General features: G+C 37.3%; 1 protein-coding gene across 1 annotated transcript in view; it reads right to left on the bottom strand.

The window, feature by feature from the left end:
- LOC143686729 (uncharacterized) overlaps nucleotides 1-27,103 on the bottom strand; it is an 81,463-nt gene that overhangs the window by 40,288 nt on the left and 14,072 nt on the right. Inside the window, exon 4 of the mRNA XM_077163295.1 lies at nucleotides 18,234-18,311. Coding sequence (XP_077019410.1) covers nucleotides 18,234-18,311 — 78 coding nt within the window. The remainder of the gene's footprint in view (nucleotides 1-18,233; nucleotides 18,312-27,103) is intronic.

The following is a 27,103-nucleotide window of genomic DNA, read 5'->3' on the forward strand; positions in this document are numbered from 1 at the left end:
ATGTATTAAAAATATATACATATATATATATATATATATATATATATATATATATATATATATATATATATATATATATATACCAGCAGAATGGATTAAAAAACAGTTTTGATCTATATGCTGTCTACAAAAGACTCACTTTAGACTCAAGGACCAAAACAATTGAAAGTGAAGGATTGGTAAAAGATATTTCACACAAACAACAAACCAAAAAGAGCAGGGGTAGTCCAACAAATTAAAACAATTAAAAGAAACAAGTACAAAAAAGAGACATAGTAATGATGTATTAACAAAAGAAACAATTCATCAAGAAGACATGACTGTCTTAAATATTTATGCACTGAACCAAAGTGCCCCAAAATGCATAAGGTACACACTGACAACACTGGAGAAGTAGACACCTCTACAATAATACCTGGAGACTTAAATACACTGTTCTCATCAACAGTAGAACACCTATACAGATGATCAATAATGAAGTAGAAATTTTGAATAATAGAATAAATGAACTAGACTTAGCAGACATTTGCAGAAAATTATACCCCCACAACAGCAGGAGATACATTTTTCTCAAATGATCTTGGATTATTCTCTAGGATGGAACACATGTTGGGTCACAGGGCAAATATCAATACATTTTAAAAGACTAAAATTTTACAAAACACTTCCTCAGATCACAATGGAATAAAGTTGGATAGCAATAACAAGCAGAAGGCCAGAAAACTCAAAAATATATGGAGGCTAAATAGTACACTCTTAAACAATGAGTAGCTCAAAGAAGAAATCAGCAAATATCTCAAGGAAAATGAAAACACAACATATCAGAACTTATGGTGCCTGAAAACATCTTAGAGTATATTAAGCAGATAATCAAAAAGTATCGGAAAAGTCCCCTGAGGAAGGAGAGAAAGACTATGGAACTATTAAACCTTACCATCAGGGAATCCCCTGATACTGTGTCAAACCTTAGGGATACCCAAATCAATAGGACATGCCCTCAATCATGAGGCTTACTCTTGTGAAGCTTATGTAGGTAACATAGAAGCTTATGCTACCTATAGGCATGTCTAATAGTTACTTCTGGAGAACCTCTGTTGTTGCACAGATGTGGCCTCACTCTCTCTAAGCCCAACTCTGCAAGTGAAATCATTGCCCTCTCCCCTACATGGGACATGATGCCCAGGGGTGAAAGTCTCCCTGGTGACATGGGAGAGCACTCGTAGGGATGAATCCAGACCTGGCACCATGGGATCAACAATTACATCCTGACAAAGAGGGGAGGGAAGAAGTGTAATTAATAAAGTATCAGTAGCAGAGAGAGTTCAAATAAGAATCGAGAGGCTACTCTGGAGGTGGCTTATACACAAGCTTCAGGTAGACCTTGCTACCTATTATATCTGCCAACCTCCAACCAGGACCATTCCAGCCATTCCTAAAGAACACCTATGGCAATATATAAGATTCCACAGGGGTTCCAGGTACTAGAGTAACTTTCCAGAAACCTACACCCTCCCGATGGGTCCCTGGTCCAGATAAATCCTGAAACCTAGTCTAGCTTCTGCAGAACATCAGATAGTTCCATCTTCCTACCCCTTAGTAATGACAGACCCTTCCATTATCCAAAATTTAGAACTGCCATAGACTAAACAACCCCAAAGAGAGGGATGGAAAGATCAAAAATGATGGTGGAATTATGCAAAGAAGATAGGACTTAATAAATGAATATGAATGCTGAATCATTAAACTGATATCTCTTTTAGTCTCCAGTATTGTAGAGCAGCTAGAAGTAAAAACCTAAAATTGTGAAACTGTAACCCATGTCAAAGTCTGAATATGTTCTACAACTAATTGTGGTGCTGTGCTTTGAAATTTATAGCTTTTTTGTATACATGTTTTTGTTCACAAAATAAAAAAAGAAAAAAGTCAATTGCGATGATAAAAAAGTATTTAAGCCCTCTAGCCTCCTATATTCTGGAGCAGCTGGAAGGAAAAATATAAGAGGATCATATGATAGTCCATGACAAACTCTGGGATCTAGCCTGTAATCACTTTTTAAAGAGTGCTTTAAAAATATTACTTTTTTATTTCTTTGCTTTGTATATATGTTATACTATACAATTTTAAAAGTTTAAAAAAAAGAAAGTTTAAGTCAATAAAAATTGTCAATTATTTAACATAAAAAAATTAATGTGTTGAGGGGTAAGATGTATGTTATGTATGAATTTTTCATTATGCTACTTTTTTGGAGTGATGCAACTGTTCTAAAAATGATCATGGTGATGAATACACAACTATGTGATGATACTGCAAGTCACTGATTGTACATCATGTATGGAATACATGTGTGGAAGATTTCTCAATGAAAGTATTTAAAAAAAAACCTATGGGATGCAGCAAAGGTGGTGCTGAGAGGGAAACATTGCCCTAAATGTCTATACTTAAAAAGAAGAAAGAGCAAAAATCAAGGAATAACTGTTCACCTGGAAGAATGAGAACTAAAGAAAGAACCACAAACCCTAAAGCAAACAGAAGGAAAGAAATAACAAATATTAGAGCAGAAATAAATGAAATTCAGAATATGAAAACCATAAAGAATTTTTTTTAAGTTGGTTATTTGAGAAAATCAATAATATTGATGGACACTTAGCTAAGCTTACAAAAAAGAGAGATAGGATGCAAATGAATAAAATCAGAAATGGTAGAGGGGACATAACTACTGTCCCCACAAAAATAAAGGAGATAAGGAGAAGATGCTATGAGCAAATATATGCTAATAAACTAGACAATGTAGGTGAAATGCACAACTTCCTATAAAAGTATGAACAACCAACATTGATTTAAGAAGAAATAGACAACTTCAGCAAACCAATCACAAATAAAGAGATTGAATTAGTCATCAAGAAGCTCCCAAAAAAGAAAAGTTCAGGACCAGATGACTTCACATGTATATTCCACCAAGCATTCAAGAAAGAATTAGTATCAATCCTACTCAAACTCTTAAAAAAACTAAAGAGGAGGGAAAGCTACCTAACTTATCTTATTAAGCCAACACTGCCCTAATACCAAAGCCAGACAAAGATACTACAAGGAGAAAAAACTACAGACCAATCTCTTTAATGAATATTGATACAAAAATTCTTAACATAATAGTCGCAAGTCAAATCCAGCAGCACATTAAAAGAATTATACAGCATGACCAAGTGGGATTTATTCCAGGTAGGCAACACTGGTTCAACACAGGAAAATCAATTAATGTAAATCATCACATCAATAAATCAATGCAGAAAAACCACGTGATCATCTCGATTGATGCAGAAAACACATTTCATAAAATTCAACATCATTTCTTGATGAAAATTCTTCAAAGGATAGTAATAGAAGGGAACTTCCTCAACATGATAAAGGGAATATATGAAAAAAACACAGCTAATTTCATACTCAATGGGGAAAGAGTGAAAGCTTTCCCTCTGAGATTGGGAACAAGACAAGGATGTCCACTGTCACTACTGTTAGTCAATATTGTGCTGAAAGTTCTAGCCAGAGCAATTAGACAATAAAAAAAAAAGGCATCCAGATTGGAAAGGAAGAGGTAAAACTCTCACTGTTTGCAGATAACATGATACTGTATATAGAAAATCCTGAAAAATCTACAGCAAAGCTATTAGGGTTACTAAATTAATTTAGCAAAGTAGCAGGGAACAAGATCAACATGCAAAAATCAGTAGTGTATCTATAAACTAGTAATGAGCAATCTGAGAGGAAATCAAGAAAAATATCCATTTACAATAGCAACAAAAAGAATCAAATATTTAAAAATAAATTTAACCAATACCACAAAAGACCTATATACAGAAAACTATAGGAAATTGCTAAAAGAAATCAGAGAAGATCCAAATAAATGGAAGGACATACCATGTTCATGGATGAGAAGACTAAATATAGTTAAGATATCAATTCTACCCAAATTGATTTCTAGATTCAATGCAATATTAATTAAAATTCCAACAACATACTTTGCAGAAATAGAAAAACCAATAACCAAACTTATTTGGAAGGAACAAGTAGCAGGGTACAAGATCCTTACAGCCCCAAATAGCTAAAAAATATCTCAAGAAAGAGGAATGAAGTGGGAAATCTCACACTTCTTGTCTTTAAAGTACAAAGCTACAGTGATGCAAAGCATGGTACAGGCATAAAAATAGATATACTGACCATTGGAATCAAATTGAGTGTTCAGACATAGACCCTCTCATCTATGGCCACTTGATCTTAGATAAGGCAGTCAAGTCAACTCAACTGGGACAGAGTAGCCTCTTCAATAAATGGTGTTTGGTGAACTGGATATCCATGTACAAAAGAATGAAAGAGGACAGATATCTCATACCCTCACAAAAATTAACCCAAAATGGATGAAAGACCTAAATCTTAGAGGTAAGATCATAGAAATCTGAGAAGAAAATGTAGGAAAATATGGATCTTATAACAGGAAGTAGTTTCCTAGGCCTTATAGCCAAAGCATGAGCAATGAAAAAAAAATAGATAAATGGGATCTCCTCAAAATTAAACACTTCTGCATATTAAAGGACTTTGTTGGGAAAATAAAAGGCAGCCTATGCAATGATAGACAACATTTGGAAACTATATATCAGATAAGAGTTTAATATCTGGACCATATTGAGAGATTCTACAATTCAACAACAAAAAGACAAACTACACAATTTAAAACTGGACAAAAGACATGGACAGAGGAAATACAAATGGCTCAAAAATATATGAAAAGATGCTCCACCTCTATTAGGACAATACAGATCAAAACCACAATGAGATATACTCCCACAATTACTAAAATGGCCATTATCAAAAAAAACAAAAAACTACAAGTGCTGGAGAGGATGTGGAGAAAGAGGGAAACTTGTTCACTGTTGGCTGGAATGTAGAATGGAGCGACAACTCTGGGAGGCAATCTGGTGATTTCTTAGGAAGCTAAGTATAGAATGACCATGTGACTAGCAATCCCATTACTAGATATATATGAGGAGGAACTGAAGGCAAAGACATAAACAGACATTTGCACACTGATGTTTATAGTGGCACTATTCACAATTGTCAAGAGATGGAAACAGTCCAAATGCCCATCAACAGAGGAATGGCTAAACAAACTGTGGTATATACATATGATGGAATGTATCACACAGCTGTAAGACAGAATAAAGTCATGAAGCAAATAACAATGTGGATGAACATTGAAGAAATATGCTGAGTAAAATCAGTTAGAAACAAAAGGATAAACACTGTAGACTCTCACTAATATGAACAAACATTAATGAGTTAATTCATAAATATTAATGAACTAACATTGAGCGAACTTTGAAACTTAAAGTTAAGAACACAGGTTATCAGGAGATAGAGGGTAGATATTGGGCATTTGATGATGAAAAAGTACAGCATGTTCAACAGGACTGATTGCAAAGATCCAGAAATCAGTACTATCTGATGGTAGCATAATATTATAAGTACACTGAATGAAGCTGAGTGTGAGTATGGCTGAGGGAAGAGGATGGGGGCATGTATGAAACCAGAAGAAAAGACAGAAGATAAGAACTGGGATGGTATAACTTAACAATGCCTGGAGTGGACAATGATGATGATTATAAACAAATATAGGAATGTTTTCACATGAGGAAGAACAAATAATCTCACCATTGCAAGTTGTTGAAAATGGTATCTGGGGAGGGATAAAATCAATGCAAACTAAGGTCTATAGTTAATAACATTGAAATATGCTTCCATTGAATGTAACAAAGGCAATATGCCAAAGCTAAATGTTAATTAGTAGGGAATATGAAGGAGGTGTATGAGATTCTTTGAGGAAGAAATGGAAATGTCCTCATATAGACTGTGTGCTAAAGGCATGGCTATGTTATTATACTGGGAACCATTGGTTTTTATTTAGGTTGGATTGCATTATGTGTGAATAAATCTGTTTAAATATGAACAGAGAGATAAAAGTGCTGGAGAAATGCAGAGAGAGAAATGTAACTATTAACTGTTGGTAGGGAAGTAGACTGGTGCAGTCCCTCTGGAAAGCAGTGTGGTTGCTTCACAAGAGCCCAGGGATGGGGTTACCTTGTGATCCTGCAACCCTGTAGTTAGGTGTATTCTTGGAGGAATGAAGAGTGAGGACAGGAGTGGACATTTGCATACTTGTCCTAATGGTGACAGCATTGGTGATTTGCAATGGATGGAGGTGGCCTAAGGTAGGTCAACTGAGGAATGGAAGGGTGAACTGTGATGTATATGTATATTGGACTACTGCACAGCTGCAAGAAGGAAGTAAGTTGTGAGGCATACAACTAGGGGAATGAACATTGAGGACAGTATGTTAAATGAAATAAGCTAGAAACTAAAAGGTGCATAGTATAATGCCTCACTTTATGGACTAATTATAATGAACAAATTCTGAGAATTGAATTTGAGAACACAGATTATCAGGTGAAGGCCTCTTGTAAGGTTTCTAGATTGTAAGCTCTTACAGCAGTCACATCTATTCCAGAGCTGTAATTGTTATTTCTTAATTCTGAGATGCTGAGCTCTTTGTGTATAATCATTCCCTGGAAATTCATGTTATTGTATGACACCTGAGACTCAGAGCTAGAGTTCTACAGCTGTGAAAGTCAGCATTACTCCATATAGCAACTGTTAAAAACACTGAAAAAGTGATCAGACTTCAAGTAGAGATGCAAATGAAGCTGATCTGGGTAGGACTAAAGTAAATTAGACTAAAGGGTAAAGAATGATAGTGACCACATTTTAAAACTTCAACTTCTGTGTGAGAACAAAGGAAGAGATATTTACTAGGTGCAAAAATTATATTTTCTATAACACAATATCTAATTTAACTTGTATGGTCAGTTTATTTGAACACCATAACTACATGGAACCTTGAATAGGAAGTAAGATCTTGTTGGCTTGTACAGGTTGCTGATGCTCCAGTACATCCCAGAATAATCTGGGCAGAAGATTAAAAAGTATTTGCTTGTGGGACTGGGGGAAAATGTGGAAATATTAAACTTCCCTAGTTGGGGAAGACCTGATTTTCTCACAATCACTGGGGACTACCAACTTGATGGGCCAGGCCCTAGATCTTGGGGCTTGCCTTTATGAATCTTATTCCTGTAAAGGAGAAGCTAAGCCTACTAATAATTATACTTAAGAGTCACCCCCAGAAAGTTGAACTGTCCCAAATGGAGAATTCTTGATATTCTCACAAGCAGTGGGGACAACCAAAGCTATAGGCTGAGCCCGTCTTGGGGCTTGTTCATATGAAACTTAACCCCACAGAGGATTGGTCAAACCTACTTAAAATTAAGCCTAACAGTCACCTCCAAGAGAACCTCTTTTGTTGCTCAGATGTGGCCTCTCTTTATGGTCAACACAACAAGCAAACTCACCACCCTCCCCCTGTCTACATGGGACATGACTCCCAGGGGTGTGGACCTTCCTGGAAATGTGGGAAAGAAATCCTAGAATGAGCTGAGACTCAGCATCCAGGGATTGAGAAAACCTTCTCAACCAAAAGGGGGAAGAGTAAAATGAGACAAAGTGTTAATGCCTGAGAGATTCCAAACAGAGTCCAGAGGTTATCCTGGAGGTTACTCTTACACATTAAGTAGATATCACCTTGTTATTCAAGATTTAATGGAGAGGCTGTAGGGAACTGCCTGAAAATGTAGAGCTGTGTTCCAGTAGCCATGTTTCTTGAAGAGGACTGTATAATGACATAGCTTTCACAATGTGACTGTGTGATTGTGAAAACCTTGTGTCTGATGCTCCTTTTACCTACCTTGTCAACAGACTAGTAGAACATACGGAATAAAAATAAATAATAGGGGGAAAAATGTTGAAATAAATTTAGTTTGAAATTCTAGTGATCAATAAAAGGGAGGGGTAAGGGGTATGGTATGTATAAGTTTTTTTTTCTGTTTTCATTTTATTTCTTTTTCTGAATAGATGCAAATGTTCCAAGAAATTATCATGATGAATATGAAACTATGTGTTGCTATTGTGAATTACTGATTATATATGTTGAACAGAATGATCAAAATGTAAATGTTTGCATTTGTTTGGTATTTTTTGGTATTTAAAAAAATTAGAAACAAAAAAAAGAGTCACCCCCAGAGACTTTTGTTGCTCAGATATGGACTCTTTTCTCTAAGTCAACTCCACAGGTAAACTCACTGCCCTCCCCACCATAAGAGACATGACTCTCAGAGGTGGAAATCTCCCTGGCAATGTGAGACATACTCCTGGGGATGAGCCTGGCCCTGGTATCACTGGATTGAGAAAGCCTTCTTGACCAAAAGGAGAAGAAAAATGAAACAAAATAAAGTTTTAGTGGCTGAGAGATTTCAAATAGAGTGAAGAGGTCATTCTGGAGGTTATTCTTATACAGTATATAGATATCCCTTGTCAGTTTTTGGTGTATTGGAGTAGCTAGAAGGAAATACCTAAAACTGTTGAACTGTAATCCAGCACTGCCCTAGGCTTAACTGCAGCTAGCAAGACATGCACTTCCACATGGTTTGGATGATAAGAGCCACCTTAGCTTCACCTCAGCTTGCCACTTCTGCTTTTCATGCAGTATAGTTGAAAACTGCCAATCTCCAGTATCCATGGGAAAGCTCCACCCCTCCCCTCTGGCTCACAATAGAGGCAAGAGTATAGGACCCACATGTATTCTTCTTTCTCCCTCCTCCACAGATCTTCATAAGAGCCTAGGTTAGGTAAGTCCCAGGTCCTTCCATTGGCCTCATACTCCAATCTCCTCCTCCAAGCTCTGTGATCTAATAAAGCTGTCCTTTCATGCATTCTTAGCTGGCTTGCTATCGGTGTTTGTGCCTTATCACCAAAGAACTTCCAAATTACATCCAAAATATATGCCAGTACCCTGAGTTTAGATTTCTAGCCTACAAAATGTGAGCCAATAAGCTTCTTTTGTTTATATCAACCAGTGTATGGATTTATCACAGCAACCCTGGAAACTAAGACTCATTTGCTAATCTCTCCCTTTGCCAAGCCAATCAACAAGTTCATAATAATCATTTAACTTGAAGTCTTTTTCTACTACAAGGCACTTTATGTTCATTATCACATTCTCACCAAAAATAAAAAATCTGTGACAAAGACCTCATACCACTTTATAGACCAGGACACTAAACTCAGTCTTGTCTTGGTTCAAGTTTCCTTGCTTCTCTCTCATTTCAACCACTTTCCACCTACCCCTTGGTGATTTGAAAGAGGAGAGAATAGAGGATCTCATTACCTCCTTCACCAAACCTCTCTTCTTCAGACCACAAACAAATCTGAAGCACAAGGGGCAACCTATCACCCCAAACAGTTTCTGGGAAAATATGAAGTCAAGTGCCTGGTTCTGGGTGTCATCAGTGAATGCATGATCAAAGAAACTCTGCCTGGAGGGAGAGCAATTGTGAGATCAGAGACACCACTAATTGGTCAGAAAAGTCTGTCCCAACAAAAACACAATGATCTCCAGGTATATTGAGAAAGATCCTTTCACATCTTCAATTTTACCTTGATCCTTACAACAACACTCTCTGTGATGATGTCCTTGGTAGATCCAGACACCAAGGTTCAAAGAAGGTGTCTTGCACAAAATCACAGAATGAGGAATGAGGGAGCTAGTCAGAAACCCTCCCCTTCCCATGGTGTTTTCACTGCATGACACTAACCTGCTTGGAGCATTTCTACCAAGCAAGCTGAGTCAAGACCCTGGCCAGACCCTCTCAGCCCCAAAGAGAAGTCTACTAGAATTGGAGCAAGGAACTGTGCTGTTCCACACAAAGGCCATCTGGGGTGAAGACCCTGAACAACTTCCTTAGGAAAATCCTTTTCTGTAAGCCCCTTCCCCAAATGTCCTGAATTCCTCTTTCTACACCATTCAGGAATTTGCATCTAGGCTATGTTCCAACCCACATGGAACATGTGCCTTTCTGACCATAGCACCACTTTAGGATAAACTTCTCCTTGCTCAGTAAAGGGAGACAACTTCATTTTATTTTACTTTTTACTTTATTTTACTTTATTTTATTTTATTTTAGGGAGAAAATTTTTTGGCCTTTTGTTTATCATACACTTGCTCCTTTTAAGCTGAGGATGATAGCTGTGGAAGATGCTTCTTGCTGTTCAGCAAAAATTAAATCAAAGTTTCCCCTCTCTGACCCATTTCTTGGAAATACAGACTAAGATCTGAGTGGTTAAGAACAAAGGTTTTGTCAGAACATAACTGCAGTTAATGTTTACTTCTGTGATTTACAAATTATGTGATCTCAGGCAAGCAGTTCCACAATGCTCCAAACTTTAATGTGCAGGCAAGTCACTGGGGTGGACAGACTTTACCACAGTCCCTGTAAGAAACAAGGGTATAATAAGATCCACTACAAAGGGTTGTTTAGAAGATCAAGTGAAACAGTATATGTAAAGTGCTTTACATAATCCTCAGTATTTATTTGAGAACTCAATGAGTAGGAACTAATATTTGTATTATTTTTTTATGTAGTCTTTGTCCTTCCAAACCTTCTATCTGAGGGTTTCTTTTGTAGTTGGTTTGGTTTTGTTTAGTTTTTCACTATGTGTGAAATTGAGTAGGTAAGAGCCCATGCATGTGTGGCAAATTCTTTGCAAAGTTGTTTGTGTTCCTGGGAGTGTATCATTTGTATATCCACAAGCTCTGGGAGGTATATATGGCACATGACTGCATGCATGCTTGCATGTCTGCTGCCAAAGAAGTGTGTGCATGTGCACCTATGTATATATAAAACACTCATATATATCTATGTATATATAAAAGTCCTCAAAGATTTTTGTTGTCAGTGAACTAATTCAAAAGTCATTCCTCCTATCATGGAATTAGCCAAGGTTAATGAGTGGGAAGATATTTAAAGATTAATTGGTTAAAGGGAAGATCATATTTTAATTGAAGTCTGTTATGCCACCCAAAGGTTCTAGAGAGTAGAGAGAAATGTGATGACTAAATATAAACATTCTGGTCTGCATGTTGGTGTGAGTCACCAGCCTGAAAATGTCAGAAGGTCTCCCTGGTTCCCTCCCCAGTTTTCCAAGACCTTGCTTCTCTTGTCTCTGAGTTTGGATGCAATCTGGCCTGAATGAGAGCTTCCAGGACTAGGAAGCAAGAGTCTTGGCTTCCAGTTCCCCTCTGTTGAAACTCGACTGGGAAATTCTGGACAAATTATGAGTTATCTCTGTATCTTAGTGTTTCCCTGACCTTGGACACATCTTACAATCTAGGATTCTCTGGTGGTAAGACAAGGGCCCACCCATCCTTTGGGTTAGTTCTTGCCTTCCATGCTGTCTTGTAGGCACTCAGTAGCTACAGACATGTGCCAATGAGACCAAGGCAGGAATGCATTCCTTCCAGAGTACATTGATCTTTTCCTGTATTCTATCAGTTTTCTTTCATTCACACTTTTTGTGTGAGAACTTTCATTCCCATTCGAAGTCTTTGAACCCCTCAAGAGCAGGAAATATATGCATATATTATATTTATTTATTTATGTGTATATAGGGTACATATCACCATCTAATTAAAATTTACTGTTCCAAACACTATACTCAGAGCTAAAGCACATATTAAAATTAATTCACATCTACAACACTATAGAGCATTATTCTTATTTTATAGAGGACAAAACTGAGGTGTTAAGTACCTTGAGTGAGGTATTCCAATAATGAATAGAATTCAAATCAAGATCTTCAGTCTTAAGTACCACTCTATAATCTTTCATTTCTAGTCCAATATCTTACACATAGTAAGCCTAAATACTAAATGAGAAAAATACTTACTTTAATTAAAAAACTAACCCAACTGTTCCTAATCTCACATTAGCATGAATGAATTTGGTGATTTGAAGCTGTTATGTAACCCAGAAAATATCATGTTCTTTAAATCCATTATGATGGGGAATGTCTGATTGAGTTATTTTAAATTATACTTGACCCACCTCATTCAAGGTGCATCTTAATCCTCTTGGTGGAGTGCTTTATAAGAGGATAAAAAAAAGTGGACACCCACGCTGAGGCACCAGCATAGCATCCCCAACCTTCCCCTATACTTACACTGCCACACATCACCACACTGTTGTGTCCTGCATCCTTCTCCACATCCATCCTGCAAATACAAACCTTTAGACTACTAAAGGAAATCAACCTCCAAAATAAACCAATGAAGATATTTACATACCACAAAGACAGCAGAACATCATTAAGTATGTCATGAAGCAAACAGATAAAGCCCAGCCTAACGATGAAATTAAAACACCAGAGGAGACACAGACATTGGAACATCAAAGATGTTCCTATAACTCTACTAAATAAAATAAATGGGATGGCCAATGACATAAAGGAGATCAAGAAGACCCTAAAGTTTTGGAGCCAAGATGGCAGCTTAGTGAACTGTGGGATTTAGTTCATCCTCCAGAGCAGCTAGTAAATAGCCAGGAACAGTACAGAACAACTGCTGGGGCCACATCAGTGACCAGACACACAGTGTACCCCAGTCTGGACAAGATGAGCTGGCCACAAGCCCACCCAGAACTGTGTGCCCCCAAGCTGTGTCAGCTAGTGCCCATCCCCCACAGGCTGCTTCCCAGAGGGGAAAGGAAAGGGACCTTACCAGCAGCAGGGGCTGAACCCAGCCAAGCTCCAATTTTGGAATTAATTAACAAATTTTGACTACTAAAAATAAGCCCCCAGCTCAGCTGAACCCTAAGTAAAAGCAAAGGTTGCTGAGGTTTGCCCTGGGACAGGTGGGGCAGGGCTGACATAAAAAGAAGAAAGAAAATAAAAACAGATGTTTTTTGGATTGGACAGCATCTAATACTTGAAAGGGTCTAGGCCTGAAGGGAAGGAAAGGAGGGGACGCATAGGACATGTAGATACACAAAACAACATACCAACTTAAGCACTTCATTGGCAAACCTGAGTAACAGGGGTCCTGCTCTGGAATGAATTTTCTTTCTTGATTTCATGGCTCTGTTTCAAAGCCTTGACTACTCTTTAGATACAGCTGCAAGGCTTCTCAGACTCCAACTTCCCAGACATAGGCAGAATTAAGCTTGTTTAAGTAATTGTCTGGAGCCTGTGCCTTCCCCAGGAGAGGGGTGGGGCCCAGCTCAGGTGGAATCATTCCCTCAAGGAATTCAGACCCCAGGGTCTGGAAAAGTGAAGAGATTAAAGCCAGCCTACAACCTCTCCTCTGTCTCAACCATGCCCCCAGCAGGAGAGTTTGTTGAAGTTAAAGGTACCACATCACCTTATTCTGGTGGGGCCCACTGGAAAAAAGCACCATATGCTGAACAGGATAGGAAAAACAAAGAGTCCAGATGCTTCACAGGAAAGACTGTCAACTTGCTGGGTCTCACCCTCAGGAAAAAGTGACACAGGTGAGTCTTTCCTCCTGAGAAGAGGCCAATTTGGTCTAGGAAAATCTGGTTGGGGTCTATAATACCTAACTAGATTCTCCTGAGGGAGGGGGTGGGGGAAGTCACCATACAGGCAGGACAAGAAACAAGGACTGAAAAATTCTGATCTGTTAAACAAAACCTAAGACAGAGGTCTAGAATAAGCTAAACTGAATGTCAAAGAACAGATAGAAACAAAGTCATCCAGCAAGAAAATCCTAGGTAAAAAAAAGTGAAAACAATCCCCAGAATAAACTGAGGAAATTAAATGCCTAGACACCAGCAAAAAATAATGAATCATACTAGGAAAACTGATGATATAGCCCATTCAAAGGAACAAATCAACAATTCAAATGAGATACAGGAGTTGAAACAATTAATTCAGAATGTTCGAACAAACATGGAAAACCTCATAAAAAAATCAAATCAATGAATTGAGGGAGAATATAAAGAAGGCAAGGAATGAACAGAAAGAAGATATTGAAAGTCTGAAAAAAACAAATCACAGAAATTATGGGAATGAAAGTCACAGTAGAAGAGATGAAAAAAACAATGGAAATCTATAATCCTAGATATCAAGAGGCAGAAGATAAGATTAGTGAACTGGAAGACAGGACATCTGAAATCTGACAAGCAAAAGAAAATATAGGGAAAAGAATGGAAAGATATGAGCAGGGGCTCAGGAAATTGAATGAAAACTTGAAGTGCACAAATATATGTGTTGTCAGTGTCCCAGAAGGAGAAGAGAAGGGAAAAGGAGGAGAAAAACTAATGGAGGAAATTATCAATGAAAATTTCTCAACCTTTAAGAAAGACTTAAAATTGCAGATCCAAGAAGTGCAGCATACCCAAACAGAATAGATCCAAATAGATGTACTCCAAGACACTTACTAATCAGAATGTCAGATGTCAAAGAGAGACTATTGAAAGCAGCAAGAGAAAAGCAATCCATCACATACAAGGGAAGCCCAATAAGACTATGTATAGATTTTTCAGCAGAAACCATGGAGGCAAGAAGACAGTGGGATGATATATTTAAGTTACTAAAAGAGAAAAACTGCCAACCAAGAATTCTATATCCAGCAAAATTATCCTTCAAAAATAAGGGGGAAATTAAAACATTTTCAGACAAAAAAATCACTGAGGGAATTTGTGACCAAGAGACCAGCTCTGCAAGAAATACTAAAGGGAGCACTAGAGACAGATATGACAGGAGACAGGTGTGGAGAACAGTGTAGAAATGAAGACTATCAGTAAAGGTTAAAAAGAAGAAAAATTAGATACAACATATGAAATCCAAAAGGCAAAATGGCAGAAGAAAGTACTGCCCTAACATTTATAACACTAAATGTTAATAGATTAAACTCCCCAATCAAAAGACATAAACTGACAGAATGGATTAAAAAACATGAACCATCTATATGCTGCCTACAGGGAACACATCTTAGACCCAAGAATAAACATAGGTTGAAAGTGAAAAGTTGGGAAAAGATATTTCATGCAAATAACAAACAGGAACGATCAGATGTAGCTATACTAATACTATCCAACAAATTATACTTCAAATGTAAAACAGTTAAAAGAGCAAAGAAAGACAGTATGTATTAAGAAAAGGAACAATTAAACAAGAAGACATAACAATCATAAATATTTGTGCACTGAGCCAGAATGCTCCAAAATACATGAGGTAAACACTGAAAAGAGAAACAGACACATCTACCATAATAGTAGGAAACTTCAAATCCCCACTCTCAACAATGGACAGAACATTTAGAAAGAGGATCAATAAAGAAACAGAAAATTTGAATAATCCAATAAATGAGCTAGATGTAACAGACATTTGTAGAACATTACACCCCACAACAGCAGGATACACCTTTTTCTCATGTCTTCATGATTCGTTCTCAAGGATAGATGACATGCTGGGTCACAAAGTAAGTTTCAATAAATTTTAAAAGACTGAAGTCATACAAAACACTTTCTCAGATCATAAAGGAATGAAATTGGAAATCAATAACAGGCAGAGTGCCAGAAAATTCACAAATATATGGAGACTCAACAACACAGTCTTAAACAACCAGTGGGTAAAGGAAGAAATTACAAGAGAAATCAGTAAATATCTCAAACGGAAATGAAAACACAACATATCAAAACTTATGGCATGCAGCAAAGGCAGTGCTAAGAGGGAAATTTATTGCCCTAAATGCATATATCAAAATAGAAGAAAGGGCAAAAATGAGGAATTAACTGTCCACTTGGAAGAACTAGAGAAGGAATAGCAAGCTAACCCTAAAGTAAGAAAAAGGAAAGAAATAATGAAGATTAGAGTAGAAATAAATTAACTTGAGAACAAGAAAACAATTGAGAAAATCAACAAAACCAGAAGTTGGTTCTATGAGAAAATCAATAAGACTGATGATCCCTTAGTGAGGTTGACAAAAAGAAGAGAGAGGATACAAATAAATAAAATCAGGAAGGAAGAGGAGACATAACCACTGACCCCACAGAAATAAAGGAAGTAATGAGAGGATACTATGAACAACTTTATGCTAATAAACTCGACAATGTAGATGAAATGGACAACTTCCTAGGAAGGCATGAAGAACCAACATTGACTTGAGAAGAAATAGACAACCTCAACAATCAAATCACAAGTAAAGTAATTGAATCAGTCATTAAGAAGCACCCCAAAAAGAAAAGTCCAGGACCAGATGGCTTTACATGTGAATTCTTCCAAACATTCAAGAAAGAATTAGTATCAATCCTGCTCAAACTCTTCAAAAGAAATTGAAGAGGAGGGAAAGCTACCCAACTCATTCTACGAAGCTAGCATCACCCCCTCATACCAAAGCCACACAAAGATAGTACAAAAAAAGAAAACCACAGGCCAATCTCTCTAATGAATATAGATGCAAAAATCCCCAACAAAATTCTGTCAAATCAAATACAGCAACACATTAAAAGAATTATACATCATAACCATGGAGGATACATCCCAGGTATGTAAGGATGGTTCAACATAAGAAAATCAATTAATATAATACATCATATCAACAAATCAAAGCACAAAAACCACATGATCATCTCAATTGATGCAAAAAATGCATTTGACAAAATTCAACATCTTTCCTGTTGAAAACACTTCAAACACAACAAAGAGAACTTCCTCAACATGATAAAGGGAATATATGAAACACCCACAGCTAACATCATCCTCAATGGGGATAAACTGAAAATTTTCCCCCTAAGATCAGGAAAAAGATAAGAATGTCTACTATCACCACTATTATTCAACATTGTATTGGAAGTTCTAGCCAGAGCAATTAGACAAGAAAAAGAAATACAAGGCATCAAGATAGGAAAGGAAGAAGTAAAACTCTCACTGTTTGCAGAGGATATGATACTATATGTTGAAAACCCCGAAAAATCTACAGCAAAACTACTAGAGCTAATAAACAAGTAGAGCAAAGTGGCAGGTTACAAGATCAACACTCAAAAATCTGTAGTGTTTCTATACACTAGTAATGAGCAATCTGGGGGGAAAATCAAGAAAAAAATTCCATTTACAATTGCAAACAAAAGAATAAAATATTTAGGAAAAATTTAACTAAAGATACAAAAGACCTGTACAAAACAAAAACTACAAGAAATTGTTAAAAGAAATCACCAAGGACTGAAATAAATGGAAGGGTATACCATGTTCATGGATTAGAAGGCTAAATATAGTTAAGATGTCAATTCTACCTAAATTCATTCAATGCAATACCAATGAAAATCCAAAAAACTTACTTTTCAGAAATAGAAAAACCAAGAACAAAATTTATGTGGAAGGGCAGTGTTCTAGTTTGCTAGCTGCTGGAATGCAATATACCAGAAACGGAATGGCTTTTAACAAGGGGAATTTAATGAGTTGCTAGTTTACAGTTCTAAGGCTGAGAAAATGTCCCAGTTAAAACAAGTCTATAGAAATGTCCAGTCAAAGGCATCCAGGGAAAAGACACCTTGGTTCAAGAAGGCCAATGAAGTTCAGGGTTTCTCTCCCAAGTAAGACGGCACATGGTGAACACAGTCAGGGCTTCTCTCTTGGCTGGAACGGCACATGGCAAATATGGCATCATCCGCTGGCTTTGTCTCCTGGCTTCCTATTTCATAAAGCTCCCCAGGAGGCATCTTCCGTCTTCATCTCCAAAGGTCGCTGACTGGTGGACTCTCTGGTTTGTAGTGTTGCTCTCTCTGAGTCTCTCTGAATCTCTCTGAATCTATTTCTCCAAAATGTTTCCTCTTTAATAGGACTTCAGCAACTAATCAAGACCCACTCAAATGGGTGGAGACATGTCGTCTCCTAATCCAGTTTAACAACCATTCTTAACTAAATCACATCAACCAGGGAGATGATCTCATTACATTTTCAAATATGCAGTATTGAATAGAGATTATTCTACCTTTAAGAAATGAGATTTATATTAAAACATGGCTTTTCTTAGGGGGCATATATCCTTTCAAACCAGCACAGGCAGGGTGCCCCAAATAGCTAAAAATATCCTGAGAAAGAAATATGAAGTTGGAGGTCTCACACTACTGGACTTTAAGGCATATTATGAAGCTACAGTGGTCAAAACAGCATGGTACTGGCATAAAGATAGATACACTGACCAATGGAATCAAATAGAGTTTTCAAATATAGACCCACTCATCTATGGACAATTGATCTGTGATAAGGCAGTTAAGCCAACTCACCTGGGACAGAACAGTCTCTTCAATAAATGGTGCATAGGCTGGGACTCAGTGCCAAGGGATTGAGAAAACCTTCTTGACCTAACAGGGGAAGAGAGAAATGAGACAAAATAAAGTGTCAATGGCTGAGAGATTCGAAAGAGTTGAGAGGTTATCCTGGAGGTTATTCTTGCACAATAAATAGATATCACCTTTTTAAAACTTTAACTTATGTGTGAGACTAAAGCAAAAAATGTTTATTTGGTACAAAATTTACATTGTGACCAGTGCATTTTCTAATGTAACTTATGTTGTCAGCTTAATTGAAAACCATAAGTACATGGAACCTTGTGTAGGGCATGAGATTTTGTAGGTTTGTCTAGACTGATGCCCCGATAAATCCCAGAGTGATTCAAACAAAGAATAAAAAAGTATTTACAAAGTCCCCTGGGGGGAATGGAAAGAAAAGGGGAAAGTTCAACTTCCCAATGTGGAGAATTCCTGATATTCTCACAAGCAATAGTGATAAACAAAGCAATGGGTAGAGTCCCCAATCTTGGGATTTGTTCATCTTATGTTACCCCCAAAAAGGATAGGCTAAGCCTACTTAAAATGAGGCATAAGAGTCACACCAGAGAACCTCTTTTGTTGCTCAGATGTGGTCTCTCTCTCTCTGCCAACATGACAAGCAAACTCACTGCCCTCTCCCTCTCTATGTGGGACATGACTCCCAGGGGTGTAGAGCTTCCTGGCAATGTGGGACAGGAATCCTAGAATGACCTGGGACTCAGCATCAGGGAATTGAGAAAACCTTCTTGACCAAAAGGGGGAAGAGTGAAATCAAACAAAATAAAATGTCAATGACTGAGAGATTCCAAACAGAGTCAAGAGGTGATCCTGGAGATTATTCTTATGCATTATATAGATATCACCTTTTTAGTTAAGGTGTAATGGAGAGGCTGGAGGAAAGTGCCTGAAAATGTAGAGCTGTGCTACAGTAGCCATGTTTCTTGAAGATAAGTGTATAATGGTATAGTTTTTGCAATATGACTGCATGATTGTGAAAACCTTGTGTCTGATGCTCCTTTTATCTTTTACCTACCTTAATGACAGATGAGTAAAACATATGGATTAAAAATAGATTAATAATAGGGGGAACAAATGTTAAAATAAATTTGTAGATTGAAATGCTGGTGATCAATGAAGAGGAGGGGGAGGGGGGTATGGTATGTACCATTTCTTTCTTTTTTCTTTTTATTTCTTTTTCTGGATTGATGAAAATATTCTGAGAGGTGATCGTGGTGATGAATATACAACTTTGTGATGATATAATGTGAGTTATTGTTATATACCAAGAATGGAATGATCATATGGTAAGAATGTTCATGTTTATATGTTGTTGTTTTTTAAAAATTTAAAAATTAACAAAAGATTCTAGAAGAGGATAAAGAAGAATTTGAAAGAATAAATAGAAAAATAGCAGATATCAGAGAGATCAAAGATCAAAATGTTCACAGGCAGCTCCAGAGAAGATGGCGGCTTAGTAAGGTGCGTGCATCTTAGCTCCTCCTCCAAAACAACTACTAAATAACTAGAAACAGTACAGAACAGCTCCCAGAGCCACAACAGAGACAAGACACACAGTGTACCCCAGTCTGGAATGGCTGGACTGGCTAAGAGACTCCGCTGCGGTGAGATACCTGAGTGGGACGTGCTTCCCCGGGCAACGGCGGCTGGTGGCCAGAGGCCCTCCATCCCTCCTTCCCGGGCCAGCTGGGAGCCTCAGATCAGCGGTTCGCAAAGCCACGGCAGCCGTCGACCAGCGCCCCTCCCACACGTGGCTTCCCAGGCTGGCTGGGAGCCTCAGGATCAGTGGTTCCCCAAGCCACAGTGGCCAGCACCCCTCCCCCATAGGCGACTTCCCGGAGGGAAAGGAAAGAGTCTCCAACAGTAGTAGAGACTGAGCCCAACCTAACACCAATAGTGGCATTAATGAACAACTTCTAACTACTAAAAATAGGCCCTCAGCTCAGGCAAAACTGATCAAGGCAGAAGTCGCCTATTGGGCTAACTGAAAAAGAGGAAAGGGGGTGAAACAGAGCCTTCTGCGGCTGTTTCTATGGAGGCTTGGTTGCCTCTGGGCGCAGCGCTGGGATTACACAGGTTGCAACTGCCCTGAATGCAGAAAAAGGGGGCTTTCAGGTCTCCCTACCACCTGAACCTTCCCCGGGGGAGGGTTGAAATGCAACTCAGGTGGAATCCCTCTCTCAAGGAATTCAGATCCCAGGACTTCACCATTTGAAGCCATTAAAACCAACCTACAACCTTTCCTCTGTCTTCACCACACACCCAGCAGCGAGAGTCTTCCAAAGTTAAAGAAGCCACAACATCTTTTGCTGGTGGGACCTGCAGACAGACAAGCACCACATACTAGGCAGGATAAGAAAAACAGAGCCCAGAGAATTCACAGGAAAGTCTTTAAACCTGCTGGGTCCCACACATAGGGAAATTTGATTAAATGCCCAGACGCCAGCAAAAAATAACACATCACACCAGGAAAATTGAAGATATGGCCCAGTCAAAGGAACAAACCAATAGCTCAAATGAGATACAGGAGCTGAGACAACTAATTCTGAATATACGAACAGAAATGGAAAACATCTTCAAAAACCAAATCAATAAATTGAGGGAGGATATGAAGATGGCATGGAATGAACAAAAAGAAGAAATGTTTCGAAAGTCTGAAAAAACAAATCACAGAAATTATGGAAATGAAAGATACAGTAGAAGAGACAAAAAAAACAATGGAAACCTATAATTGTAAATTTCAAGAGACAGAGGTTAGAATTAGTGAACTGGAGGATGGAACATCTGAAATCCAAAAAGAAACAGAAACTATAAGGGAAAGAATGGAAAAATTTGAGCAGGGGCTCAGGGAATTGAATGATAATATGAATCACACAAATATACATGTTGTGGGTGTCCCAGAAGGAGAAGAGAAGAGAAAAGGAGGAGAAAAACTGATAGAAGAAATTATCACTGAAAATTTCCCAACTCTTATGAAAGACCTAAAATTACAGATCCAAGAAGTGCAGCACACCCTAAAGAGAATAGATGCAAATAGGTGTTCTCCAAGACACTTACTAGTTAGAATGTCAGAGGTCAAAGAGAAAGAGAGGATCTTGAAAGCAGCAAGAGGAAAAAAACCCATCACATAAAAGGGAAACCCAATAAGACTATGTGTAGATTTCTCAGCAGAAACCATGGAAGCTAGAAGACATTGGGATGATATATTTAAATTACTAAAAGAGAAAAGCTGCCAAGCAAGACTTCTATATCCAGAAAAATTGTCCTTCAAAAAATGAGGGAGAAATTAAAACATTTTCAGACACAAAAAGTCACTGAGAGAATTTGTGACCAAGAGACCAGCTCTGCAAGAAATACTAAAGGGAGCACTAGAGTTAGGTACGAAAAGACAAAAGAGAGAGGTATGGAGAAGAGTGTAGAAAGAGGAAAATCAGATATGATATATATAATACAAAAGGCAAAATGGTAGAGGAAAGTATTATCCAAACAGTAATAACACTAAAGGTTAATGGACTGAATTCCCCAATCAAAAGACATAGACTGGCAGAATGGATTAAAAAACAGGATCCTTCTATATGCTGTCTACACGAAACACATCTTAGACCCAAAGATAAACATAGGTTGAAAGTGAAAGGTTGGGAAAAGATATTTCATGTAAATAACAACCAGAAAACAGCAGGAGTAGCTATACTAATATCCAACAAATTAGACTTCAAATGTAAAACAGTTAAAAGAGACAAAGAAGGATACTATCTACTAATAAAAGGAACAATTAAACAAGAAGGCATAACAATCATAAATATTTATGCACCGAACCAGAATGCCCCAAAATACGTGAGGAATACACTGCAAACACTGAAAAGGGAAATAGACTCATATACCATAATAGTTGGAGACTTCAATTCGCCACTCTCATCAATGGACAGAACATCTAGACAGAGGATCAATAAAGAAACTGAGAATTTGAATATTACAATAAATGAGCTAGACTTAACAGACATTTATAGGACATTATGCCCCACAACAGCAGGATACACCTTTTTCTCAAGTGCTCATGGATCATTCTCAAAGATAGACCACATGCTAGGTCACAAAGCAAGTCTCAACAAATTTAAAAAGATTGAAATCATACACAACACTTTCTTGGATCATAATGGAATGAAGTTGGAAATCAATAATAGGCAGAGTGCCAGAAAATTCACAAATACATGGAGACTCAACAACACACTCTTAAACAACGAGTGGGTGAAGGAAGAGATTATAAGAAAAATTAGTAAATATCTCGAGGTGAATGAAAATGAAAACACAACATATCAAAACCTATAGGATGCAGCAAATCAATGCTAAGAGGGAAATTAATTGCCCTAAATTCCTATATCAGAAAAGAAGAAAGGGCAAAATTTGGGGAATTAACTGTCCACTTGGAAGAACTGGAGAAAGAACAGCAAACTAACCCCAAAGCAAGCAAAAGAAAAGAAATAACAAAGATGAGAGCAGAAATAAATGAAATTGAGAACATGAAAACAATAGAGAAAATCAATAAGACCAGAAGTTGGTTCTATGAGAAAATCAACAAGATTGATGGGTCCTTAAAAAGATTGACAGAAAGAAGAAGAGAGAGGATGCAAATAAATAAGATCAGAAATGGAAGAGTAGACATAACCACTGACCTCACAGAAATAAAGGAGGTAATAACAGGATACTATGAACAATTTTACACTAATAAATACAACAATGTAGACGAAATGAACAAGTTCCTAGAAAGGCATGAACAGCCAACTTTGACTCAGGAAGAAATAGATGACCTCAACAAACCAATCACACGTAAAGAAATTGATTCAGTCATTCAAAAGCTTCCCATAAAGAAGTCCAGGACCAGATGGATTCACATGTGAATTCTACCAAACATTCCAGAAAGAATTAGTACCAACTCTCCTCAAACTCTTCAAAAAATTGAAGTGGAGAGAAAGCTACCTAATTCATTCTATGAAGCCAACATCACCCTCATACCAAAACCAGGCAAAGATATTACAAAAAAAGAAAACTACAGGCCAATCTCTCTAATGAATATAGATGCAAAAATCCTCAACAAAATTCTAGCAAATTGAATCCATCAACACATTTAAAGAATTATACATCATGACCAAGTAGGATTCATCCCAGGTATGCAAGGATGGTTCAACATAAGAAAATCAATTAATGTAATACACCATATCAACAAATCAAAGCAGAAAAATCACATGATCATCTCAATTGATGCAGAGAAGGCATTTGACAAGATTCAACATCCTTTCCTGTTGAAAACACTTCAAAGGATAGGAATACAAGGGAACTTCCTTAAAATGATACAGGGAATATATGAAAAACCCACAGCTAATATCATCCTCATTGGGAAAAATTGAAAACTTTCCCCCTAAGATCAGGAACAAGACAAGGATGTCCATTATCACCACTATTATTCAACATTGTGTTGGAGGTTCTAGCCAGAGCAATTAGACAAGAAAAAGAAATACAAAGTATCAAAATTGGGGAGGAAGAAGTAAAACTATCACTGTTTGCAGACGATATGGTACTATACGTCGAAAACCCAGAAAAATCCACAACAAAACTACTAGAGGTAATAAATGAGTACAGCAAAGTAGCAGGCTACAAGATCAACATTCAAAAATCTGTAGTGTTTCTATACACTAGGAATGAACAAGCAGAGGGGGGTATCAAGAAACAAATTCCATTTACAATTGCAACTAAAAGAATAAAATACTTAGGAATAAATTTAACTAAAGAGACAAAAACCTTATACAAAGAAAACTACAAAAAACTGTTAAAAGAAATCACAGAAGACCTAAATAGATGGAAGGGCATACCGTGTTCATGGATTGGAAGACTAAATATAGTTAAGATGTCAATCCTACCTAAATTGATTTACAGATTCAATGTAATTCCAATCAAAATCCCAACAACTTATTTTTCAGAAATAGAAAAACCAATAAGCAAATTTATCTGGAAGGGCAGGGTGCCCCGAATTCCTAAAAGTATCTTGAGGAAAAAAAACGAAGCTAGAGGTCACACGCTGCCGGACTTAAGGTATATTATGAAGCCACAGTGGTCAAAACAGCATGGTATTGGCATAAAGATAGATATATCGACCAATGGAATCAAGTAGAGTGCTCAGATATAGACCCTCTCATCTATGGACATTTGATCTTTGATAAGGCAGTCAAGCCAACTCACCTGGGACAGAACAGTCTCTTCAATAAAGGTGCCTACAGAACTGGATATCCATATGCAAAAGAATGAAAGAGGACCCGTATATCACACCCTATACAAAAGTTAACTCAAAATGGATCAAAGATCCAAACATTAGGTCTAAGACCATAAAACAGTTAGAGGAAAATATAGGGAGATATCTTATGAAACTTACAATTGGAGGTGGTTTTATGGACCTTAAACCTAAAGCAAGAGCACTAAAGAAAGAAAGAAAGAAATGGGAGCTCCTCAAAATTAAACACTTTTGTGCATCAAAGAACTTCATCAAGAAAGTAGAAAGACAGCCTACACAATGGGAGACAATATTTGGAAATGACATATCAGATAAAGTCTAGTATCCAGCATTTATGAAGAGATTGTTCAACTCAACAACAAAAAGACAGCCAACCCAATTAAAAAATGGGAAAAAGACTTGAACAGACACCTCTCAGAAGAGGAAATGCAAATGGCCAAAAGGCACATGAACAGATGTTCAATGTCCCTGGCCATTAGAGAAATACAAATCAAAACCACAATGAGATATCATCTCACACCCAGCAGAATGGCCATTATCAACAAAACAGAAAATGACAAGTGCTGTAGAGGATGTGGAGAAAGAGGCACACTTATCCACTGTTGGTGGGAATGTCAAATGGCGCAACCACTGTGGAAGGCAGTTTGGCGGTTCCTCAAAAAGCTGAATATAGAATTGTCATACGACCCAGCAATACCATTGCTAGGTATCTACTCAAAGGACTTAAGGGCAAGGACACAAACGGACATTTGCACACCAATGTTTATAGCAGCATTATTTACGATTGCAAAGAGATTGAAACAGCCAAAATGTCCATCAACAGATGAGTGTCTAAACAAACTGTCGTATATACATATGATGGAATATTATGTAGCTTTAAGACAGAATAAACTTATGAAGCATGTAATAGCTTGGATGGACCTAGAGAACGTTATGCTGAGTGAGACTAGCCAAAAACTAAAGGACAAATACTGTATGGTCCCACTGATTTGAACCGACATTAGAGAATAAACTTGGAATATGTCATTGTTAACAGAGACCATCAGGAGATAGAAATAGGGTAAGATAATGCGTATTTGGAGCTGAAGGGATACAGACTATGCAACAGGACTGGATACAAAAACTCAAAAATAGACAGCACAATACTACCTAATTGTAATGTAATCATGTTAAAACACTGAATGAAGCTTCATCTGAGCTATAGGTTTTTTTTGTTTTTTGTTTTTTAATTTTTAATATATTTTATGTATTTTTTATTTTTATTTTTTCTCTATATTATAATTTTATTTCTTTTTCTGTTGTCTTGCTATTTCTTTTTCTAAATTGATGCAATTGTACTAAGAAATGATGATCATACATCTATGTGATGATATTAAGAATTACTGATTGCATGTGTAGAATGGAATGATTTCTAAATGTTGTGTTAGTTAATTTTTTTTAATTAATAAAAAAATAATTTTCACAGACAAACAATTCCTGAAAGAATGTGTCAACAAGAGACTAGCCTTATAAGAAATTGTGCTGGTTTTAAAAGATGTATGTCCTCTAGAAAAGCCATGTTTTAATCAAAATCCCATTTTGTAAAGGCAGAATAATCCCTATTCAACACTGTATGTTTGAAACTGTGATCAGATCATCTCCCTGGAGATGTGACTTAATCAGGAGTGGTTGTTAAGATGGATTGGGTGACAACATGTCTCCACCCATTTGGGTAGGTCTTGATAAGTTTCTGAAGTCTTATAAAAGAGGAAATATTTTGGAGAATGAAGGATTTGGAGAGAGCAGAGAATGCTGCAGCACCACAAAGCAGAGAGTCCATGAGCCAGAGATTCCACAAGCCAGTGACCTTTGGAGATGAAGAAGGAAAATGCCTCCTGGGGAGCTTCATGAAACAGGAAGCTAGAAAAGAAAGCTGGCAGATCACGCTGTGTTCTCCATGTGCCTTTCCAGCTGAGAGAGAAGCCCCAACTATTTTCATGTGCCTTCTCACTTGAGAGAGAAACCCTGAACTTAATTGGCCTTCTTGAACCAAGGTTTCTTCCCCTGGATGGATGCCTTTGATTGGACATGTCTATAGACTTGTTTTAATTGGGACATTTTCTCGGCCTTAGAACTGTAAACTAACAACTCATTAAATTCCCCTTTTTAAATGTCATTCCAGTTCTGGTATATTGCGTTCTGGCAGCTAGAAAACTAGAAGAGAAACACTCAAGGGAGTTCCACCATTTGAAAAAAAAGACAGGAGAGGGAGGTCTGGAGGAGGGCACAGAATTGAAGTGTACCAGTAAGGGTAACTTACAGGATTAAAAAAAAGAGGTAAAAAAGGATAAAAAAAAAAAGAGAGAGAAAGAGGGACAAGTATAGGTCTGACAAATAAAATCCAAAAGATAGGATGGTGGATTCAGGAAACACCTTTCAATAATAACTTTGAATGTTAATGGACTAAATTTACCAACTAAAAGATACTGAATGGCAGAATGGTTAAGAAATAATCCAGCTATGTGCTGCTTACAAGAGGTTCATCTTA

This window comes from Tamandua tetradactyla, chromosome 6, assembly GCF_023851605.1.
Source record: "Tamandua tetradactyla isolate mTamTet1 chromosome 6, mTamTet1.pri, whole genome shotgun sequence".
Taxonomy (NCBI): domain Eukaryota; kingdom Metazoa; phylum Chordata; class Mammalia; order Pilosa; family Myrmecophagidae; genus Tamandua; species Tamandua tetradactyla.